This window comes from Phoca vitulina, unplaced genomic scaffold (genome assembly GCF_004348235.1).
Source record: "Phoca vitulina isolate PV1807 unplaced genomic scaffold, GSC_HSeal_1.0 scaffold4, whole genome shotgun sequence".
NCBI classification, from domain to species: Eukaryota; Metazoa; Chordata; class Mammalia; order Carnivora; family Phocidae; genus Phoca; species Phoca vitulina.
Genome location: NW_022589707.1, coordinates 4936361 through 4945212, shown reverse-complemented (window position 1 = coordinate 4945212; position 8852 = coordinate 4936361). Strand labels below are relative to the sequence as shown.

General features: G+C 45.2%; 1 protein-coding gene across 1 annotated transcript; it reads right to left on the bottom strand.

Moving 5' to 3' along the window:
• Positions 1-7157: 7157 nt before the first annotated feature.
• Positions 7158-8117, bottom strand: LOC116630568 (olfactory receptor 2F1-like). Its single transcript, XM_032401263.1, has one exon. It carries the CDS (start codon positions 8115-8117, stop codon positions 7158-7160), a length of 960 nt encoding a protein of 319 aa, XP_032257154.1.
• Positions 8118-8852: the final 735 nt, after the last annotated feature.

Here is an 8852-nt window from a genome sequence, read left to right as displayed (position 1 = left end):
GGAGCAGGTGGGTCAGGCTGCCAGCAGGAAGAGGTAGGTCAGAGTCTATGGCCATACCACCCTGAACGTGCCCGATCTTGTCTGATCTCGGAAGCTAAGCAGGGTCGGGCCTGGTTAGTACTTGGATGAGAGAGGCCAGAATCAATCAGAATTCACAGTCTGGGCCTGAACAAAGGACTGTAAGCAGGACTGCAAGAATTTTTATGTTTTCTCCATTAGACTCTGAGCTTCTGGAAATCAGGGATCTTTTGTGATTTTTTTCTTTTCTTTTTTTTTTGAGAGAGACACAGAGTGCCTGTGGGGTGGGGGAGGGGCAGAGGGAGGGGGGGAGAGAGAGAGAGAGAATCTTAAGCAGGCTCCACACCCAGCACAGAGCCCCACCCGGGGCTCAATCTCAGGACGCTGAGATCATGACCTGAGCTGAAATCGAGAGTTGGATGCTTAACTGACTGAGCCACCCAGGGGCCCCTGTGATTTTTCTTTGTATGCAAAGATTCCTAACAAATGTTTCACAATAAAATGTTTGAGTACACAAATTAAAAAAAAAAAGTTTAAAGCAGTGGCCTTGAGGATTATTCTCCAATCCTAAGATGTCGGACTTGTGTTCTGGACTTCCTCCTTGTCTTTACTGCTCACACTGGAGCTCGTGGTTCTTCCTGTTCCTCCCATAAGCCAGGCTGGGTCAGTGACAGAGAAAATCGCTCACTTGGTTCTCGGTGTACTGATTAATCAGGCTTATTCCTGGGTTGATAAGATCAGGGCCTCAATGTAGAACATTACATTAACTATAATTATGTCCCAGCTTCTTGTGATTATGCTATTTCCTTGGTGAAATGCTGGCATTTCTTTGGATGGTAAAGTAAGTGATTTATAAAAGATGAATGCATACATCACTTACTTGCAATGATAGCATTTGGAACTTGCCGGTGCCCACAGATGAAGTCAGTAAGGGAGTGCCTCTGAAACCCTTTGAGCTGTGTTATGTGTAAATCCTGTCACAGCAGAGACAGGTTTGCCCTTGGAACACCTCCCTGTTTACTTTGCTGGTCTTTAGCCTCCCAAAGGATAAGTTGTCATATTTTTTTTATTACAAATGTACTAAGCAATTTATAGTCTTTCTTTAACTGTATATTAACAGCAAGTCCCCCTAGCTCCATTGCCATATTTACATTGTGTGTCTTTGCAACATGGTGGGAGGAGATAGTGCTATTGGCTAGTTTAGGAATAAGGAGAGACCACAGGGACATGGAGAAGAGTCCAGCTGCTGGAAAAGCCCATTTGGATGCTCACTGGGGAAGCTTGAGATGGAAGGAAAAACTCCAGATACTAGGATTTGCCTATGAAAATCCCACACCACCCATGGTGGATGCCAGAACAGTGCCTGCCACGGTAGCTACACATTAGAATCACCCGGCACACTTCGAAGACCAGACCAGAAGCTGAGACCATACTCCAGGGCAATTAAGTCACAATCTCAGGTGAGTGAAACACGGATATTAGTATATTCATAACTTTTAACATTTCCCAAACAGTTAAAATGTGAAGCTAAGTTTGAGAACCACTGCTATAGATGGGACCTTTTAATCTTATTTTTGAAGATTCAAGACATGTTCTTTTTGGGAGAGGAATATGTTTTGAGATGAATCTAGAAGAGTTTTTGTGGAGGAAAGATCTTTTGGGCTAAGCTTCTCATTCTTTGTTTGAAAAAGTCGAGGCCAAGAGAATTTAAATGATTTGCCTCAAATTCCACTGAATCAGTGAAAAAGTGATCCTTGATATCTTGCCTTCTTTGTGTGTGTTGGGTCTTCCCTTAGTCTTACTTTCTTAGGTCTTGTCCAAAAACAATGTTTCAGAGTATCTTAGACCCAGGGAAGAAGTAGTAAATATCAAGTGAGATCATGTGTGAGAAAGCCCTCATAAATTTCAGAGCATCATCTAAATGAGAAGGATCTGTATTATAGATATGAGAGATGGGTCATAGAATCCAATGAAATGGAAATGAAAATAATTCCACCCAAGTCATTTTAACCAGGCTTGAAGATTGGGCTCATGGCTGGATGGGGAAGAGGGCAGAGCCACTGGGCACACCCTCTCTCTCTAGCTAGTTGGAACCCACGCTTTTCCTCCGGAACCCACGCTTTTCCTCCTTTCAGTCCTTCTTGGCCAGAAGGTGTCACTGTAGAAAATGCTAGAATAGAGACTGGCTTTGGGAGGGTACCTTGCTGATTTTCAGAGCCCTGCACCTGGGATGGAGCCCCAGATTCCCATTGAAACTATTTCTTTCATCGGTGCAGTAAGTAGCCAAACTTTACTCCCCAAATGTGGCTCCTGAGTGCTCAGAACAGCATTAACTGGAATTGTCACCACGGAAGAGAATAAAATGCAAAATGAGAACACAGAAGTGAAAAAAAAAGCTTGAAGGAACTTTTAGGATCCTCATTTCCACCTTATCATTTTACAGAATGAGAAAACTGAGGCTAGGGGAGCAGAAGTGATTGTGTGAGGTTGTTCCGCCAGCTAGGAACAGAGCTGGAACTGGGTCTGGAATCAGAGGACCCTATTCCCATGTTCTTCCTTCTGCATCACGTTGTGTGATCACTTGGAGTGCGGACTGTATCGCAGCAGGTCGTGGGGAGCAGCGTCCCCACGGAACGATGTGTGCGACAGGTTTGATTTACGGAGGGGAGGGTGATGTCAGGAAAGGTGTAGTGTTTAGGACGCTGCTCCTGGGGGACTTTGAGCTGCCGCAAAGTGATGCAGGGAAACTGGCTGAAGAGCAGTTTGGATAGGCCAGCACACTGGTGGCCCAGGTCATTAGATCAGCTGACCTCCTTCCATTTCATTGGTAAAAGGGAAACATCCACCCTAGAGTTTAGTGAGAGTAGGGAGTCCACACACCTGGACTCTCAACTTTCTCTGCAGCCAGGGGTAGAATTGGAAAAACCCTCCACTAAGCCTTGCCTTTTCACTTCCCTTTTATGACTTCTAACAAACTACCTGCTTGGAGGGTAGAGAGGGTGTTTTCTCTTTTTATTGCACCCCTTTCTCATTTCCAGCAGAGACTGGCACATACAGTTGATGGCCTGACTGACTGAATGAACATCCTAGTAAGGAGTGGTTTCTTTAAAATTCAGCCTCTCATCTAGAGCTCAGTATAGAACCTTCTTGTTGATGTTTTAGAGAGTCCACTCTGTAATAACACTTCAAGAATGACTCCACTCAGAAGAGCTCTTGAGGGACTAGTTTTTTCCTCCTGATTAGTAAGTGCCCTTCAAATACACTGAATCTCTCTTTAAAGAGATAAGGGCCAAAAATTCTTTTTCTTTTTCTTCTTTTTTTTTAATTTCTATTTTTATATTTTAGAGAGAGAGAGAGAAGATATGTGAGCAGGGGTTGAGGGGTCGGGGCAGAGGGAGAGGGAGAGTCCTAAGCAGGCTCCATGCCCAGCGCAGAGCCTGACACAGGGCTCAATCTCACGACCCTGGGATCATGACCTGAGCCAAAATCAAGAATCAGATGCTTAACTGACTGAGCCACCCAGGAGCCCCAAAAATTCTTTTTAAGTTCTAAAAGTCAAACAATAGGGTAAGTAGGAAAATATTTTGGACCTACCATCCCTTCTATCTTGTAACTTAATGAATTAGTGTCTTCTTTGGATAAATTAGATGTTTGCACTCCTTCCATGAACAATAGAATATAAGTATTATTTTATATACGTAGGGTATGTTTTCATTATAATGATGAAAAGTAATAGATTATTGTCCCTACGATATTGTAACTTAATGAAGGATTATAACTCAACCAGTAAAGAAGCCATATCATTGCCTTTGGTTGACATCTTCCAAGTTTTAATTGGTTTTATAAAAAAGAACCCCCTTACACAAAGTTTGCTCACTCAGTGATCTTGGTGATCATTTTGTAGCCTGGCTATGTTAGAAGGTGTACTAGGATATCACACTGCTCAATGCTAGATGTTCCAGATAGGTGATGAAGATAAAAGAAAATATAGTAAATTATAAGAGCTTGTGATTTGTTCTTCCTCGTTAACTAAAGAGAAAGAACTGAGGTTTCCTTGCTGTGCAAAATGCAGACACTGGGCAAAGAACAGGCAAACACCTAAACACAGAGGCACTAGAGAAAGGAAAAGATAATTTGTTGATTTGGGAAGAGAACTTAATAGTTACAGAAGGATCTAAAAATGATGATGAGTTAATACATTTTGACTGGAGATGGGGCTGAGTGCCTCCCATGGGAGTGGGAGCAGGGAGGGAGGAAGGCCAATGAAGGGTGCTGGTGGTAGTAGGCGAGAAGGAGGTGGGCAGGGGCTGAGGGAGGGAGTGAGAGAAGCTGACACTCAAGGGAGGGGAAGGAAGCAGAGGGCGTCTTAAATAAAAAATGAAAAAAAAAAATTTGCTGGACATTTCTCCAAAGAAGATATATAAATGGTCAACAAGCACCTGGAAAGATGCTCAGCATCATTAGTCATTAGGGACATGCAAATCAAAACCAGAGTAGGATATCATTTCCTATCTCCTGGGATGGCTATAATCAAAGCAAAACCTAAGGGTTGGGAGGATGTGGAGAAGTTGGAACCCTCCCTGGGGTGGGTGGTTCAACTGTGGATGACAACACTTCGGCAGTTCCTCGAAAAGTTAAACATAGAATTATCATATGATCCAGCAATTCCACTCCAAGGTATATACCCCAAAGGATTGAAAACAGGTTTTCAAACAAAAACATACACATGAACGTTTATAGCAGCACTGTTCACAGCAGCCAATAGTTAGAAACAACCCAAACATCCCCTACCTGATGAATAAGGAAAATGTGTTTGTTTCCATACAATAGGAATATGATCCAGACATAACAAAGGAATAAAGCACTGTCACGTGCTTCAAAAACATGGCACTCAGTGAAAGAAGCACAAAAGGTCACGTATTGAATCCATTTCAGTTAAGTATCTAGAGTAGGCAAATCCATAAAGGCAGAAAGCAGATCAGGGTTGCCAGGGCCTCGGTGGAGGGAGGAATGGAGAGGGACTGCTTAAAGGGTATGAGGTGCCCTTTTGGGGTGATGAAAATGTTTTGGAACTACATAGACCTAAGGTTGAATAACATGGTGAATATACTAAATATACGGAATTGTACACTTTAAAATGGTAAAAATCATGACTCATATGTTATGTGAATTTTATCTCAAAAAAGAAGTTTTACTAGAATTTAAAAAGGTACTCCAGGGGCACCTGGGTGGCTCAGTGGGTTAAGCATCTGACTCTTGATCTCAGCCTAGGTCTTGATCTAGGGTCATGAGTTTAAGCCCCATGTTGGGCTCCACGTTGGGCTCCATGCTGGGTGTAGAGCCTACTTAAAAAAGTTGTAATAGGGGCATCTGGGTGGCTCAGTTGTTAAGCGTCTGCCTCCGGCTCGGGTCATGATCCCAGGGTCCTGGGATCGAGACCCACATCGGGCTCCCTGCTCTGCGGGAAGCCCGCTTCTCCCTCTTCCACTCCCCCTGCTTGTGTTCCCTCTCTCGCTGTGTCTCTCTCTGTCAAATAAATAAAATTAAAAAAAAAAAAAAGTTATAATAATAAAATAATAAGGTACTCCATTTCCTCCGTTGCAACCTTTTGGCCTTTTCTCAGGAGATTGATTAGAAGTTTGAATTGTTCTCAGTTTATGGTTTTTTTTTTTTAATTTTTAAAAGATTTTATTTATTTCTTTGAGATAGAGCAGAGTGAGGGAGAGCATGAGTGGGGGGTGGGGGGGGGGGTGGGGGAGGAGCAGAGAGAGAAGGAGAAGCAGACTCCCGCCTAAGTAGGTTGCTAGATGTTGATGTGGGGCTTGATTCCAGGACCTAGGAATCACGACCTGAGCCGAAGGCAGATGCTTAACCCACTGAGCCACCCAGGCGCCCCTCAATTTATGGTTTTTCGTTTATTTATGGGTAAGACAAACCAGATATCTGTAATATTTAGGTAAGAGATACTTTATTTTAATTTTTAAATGTTTTAAGTATTTTTCTTGGGGCGCCTGGGTGGCTCAGTCATTAAGCGTCTGCCTTCGGCTCAGGTCATGATCCCAGGGTCCTGGGATTGAGTCCTGCACTGGGCTCCCTGCTCCGCGGGAAGCCTGCTTCTCCCTCTCCCACTCCCCCTGCTTGTGTTCCCTCTCTCGCTGTGTCTCTCTCTGTCAAATAAATAAATAAAATCTTTAAAAAAAAAATAAATGTTTTAAGTATTTTTCTGGACAAGATTATCGCTGTTTTGTTTTCTGGGTTAGAATGTTTAGTGCTCAGTCACTCATTGTGTGTTACCAGAGTAGAGCAAACTTGGAAACAGATTTCTTGCTGAGGAATCTGCTCATTTGGCTCACCTCTGATGGTGTGTGGCATGATAGTCAAGTGTGAATTCTGAATACATCTCTCTTTTCAGAAGAGTACATCCTTAGACCTGATTGTGTAGAAAGTATGTGTTTGAGGTTCAGAAGGCTTGACTTGTTGGCCAGCCGTTTGCCCCCACTGCAAGCCTGAGAGTATGGAGGCATGCAGAGTGACATTCGTGTGACTCATGCACGCTCCAGGGCTGCTCATCAGGGTTGTAAGGACTGTTACTATGACTTTGGCTCCACGTCCCTGTGTGAATTCCCCACCCTGCTGAGCTGGGCTGGACCATGTGTGAGTCACATGGGTGACCTTTGCACCTCTGGCCCAGTGCCTGTTAGATCCCTTGGGCACAGTGAATTTTGTAAATTACAGCTCCCTCCTCCCCTCCCTCTTCTCACTGATTGCAGAAAAGCTTAGACACATAGTTGTAGATTTTCGAGGGAAATATACTTTCCTGGCATAAGTTTTGTGCATTGCCCTGACTTCTGATTTGATCTTCTTTTCCAGTTCATATATGGTGGGTTATCTTTTTTGTTTTTTCCGTTTAGTTTTCTGTAGTGTGTATGTATTTGTAAATTGTAATTCACATTTTTGGACTAAGGGACCAAAAAAAGAGCCCGGGGATAAAATCCATTTCCCTATTACCTCAAAAGATAGTGAGTGGTGTAGATTGTGGTCCTCCTACCTGCTCCCTCACAGCACGCACGTGCACAGACACATGCATACATTATGCCGAGGACACACTCCAAGGTCCACGGTCTTCAGAGTGAGGCCTCTTATGATAAAGTTGCACACTGAAGTTTTGATTCAGAACTGCTCATCAGAACTCGACCCAGAGCGGCCTTCATCTCCTTGTTCCGCAGACTGTAGATGAGTGGATTCAGCATGGGGGTCACCACGGCGTAAAAGAGCACCACCACCTTGTCCTGCTCGGCCGAGGCTGTGGAGCGGGGCTGCATGTAGGTAACCAGGGCCATCCCGTAAGACATGGAGACCACAGTGAGGTGGGAGGCACAGGTCCCGAAGGCTTTGCGGCGTCCCCCCATGGAGTGGATCCGCAGAACGGCTGCCACAATGTAGGCATAGGACAGTGAGACCAGGCAGCAGGGCACCAGCAGCACCACCACACTGGAGGCCAGTATGACCACCTGGTTGAGGGTGACGTCAACGCAGGCCAAGCGGACAAATGCCAGCGTCTCACAGGCCACGTGGTTCAGCACGCGGTGTCCACAGGTGGGCAGGCGCATGGTGACCACTGTCTCCACCACAGAATTTGCCAGGCCTACGAGCCAAGAGACAGCTGCCAGCCCAGCACAGCACCTTGGGCTCATCACTGCCACGTAGCGCAAGGGGTCACAGACAGCCACGTAGCGGTCATAGGCCATAGCGGCCAGCAGCAGGAACTCGGTACCCCCCAGGGCCAGCGAGAAGAAGAGCTGGGTCCCACATCGGATGAAGGAGATGGTCTTCTTCTCCAGCAGGAAGTGCACCAGCATCTGGGGGACCCCGCTAGAGGTGTAGCAAATGTCCACCACCGAGAGGTTGCAGAGGAAGAAGTACATGGGCAGGTGCAGTCGTGTGTCCAGTCTGATCAGGAGGATGATGAGCCCGTTGCCCAGCAGGGTCAGCAGATAGGCGGCCCCAAACAGGACAAAGAGTCCAGCCTGGGTTTGCCTGTCACTGGAGAGCCCCAGGAGGACAAACTCACTTTCCCAGGTCAGGTTGTCCCTCCTCATGGAGCAGGTGGGTCAGGCTGCCAGGAGAGAAGCAAAGGCAGAGAGGGGTAAGCAAAGGTCCCACTTTAGGAGTCGGGGATTAGGCTGGGAGCTGGAACTGGAGATGCAACAGGGACACCTACCCTCGGGTTCCTTAACCTAGATGCTTAGGGAGAATGCAATGAAAGTGCTGGAGGAAGGGACAGCTGGACTCTCAACTAGACTGAGATTCTCAAGGCTAAAGTCCCTGTTCTGGTCATCCTTTTGTGGCTAGGACCCAGCACAGTTATAATTACAGAGGAGGTAATCATTCACAGCAGAAGGAAAGAGAAAAAAAAAGTGATGGAGAAAGGAAAGGAGGAAAGACAAAAAAGAATGTAAAAAACAAAGAAAAACTAAGGAAGAAAGTTTGGAAATCAGAAAAGGAGGGAAGTGGAAGAGAGGGAAGAAAGGCAGATCTAGTTTTGAGCCAGCCCCTGTGCGTGCCAGGGCCCGTGCCAGACATCAGACACCTGCCCGTGAACAAGAAAGACGGAAGCGTGAGTCCTGCTTTCTTGGTTGTTGTAATTTAATCGGACACCAAGATTAAATTAATAACTACAAAAATTAATTAAGTATAATTGTGCTAAGTGCTTTGAAGGAGAAGAACAAGGTTACTAGTTGTTTAATTAAATTTGTGGCTGTAATTAAATTACCACTGGTTATGTCTTACTTCTCAATAATGTGCAATTTACATAGTAAGTTGCAGACATTTAT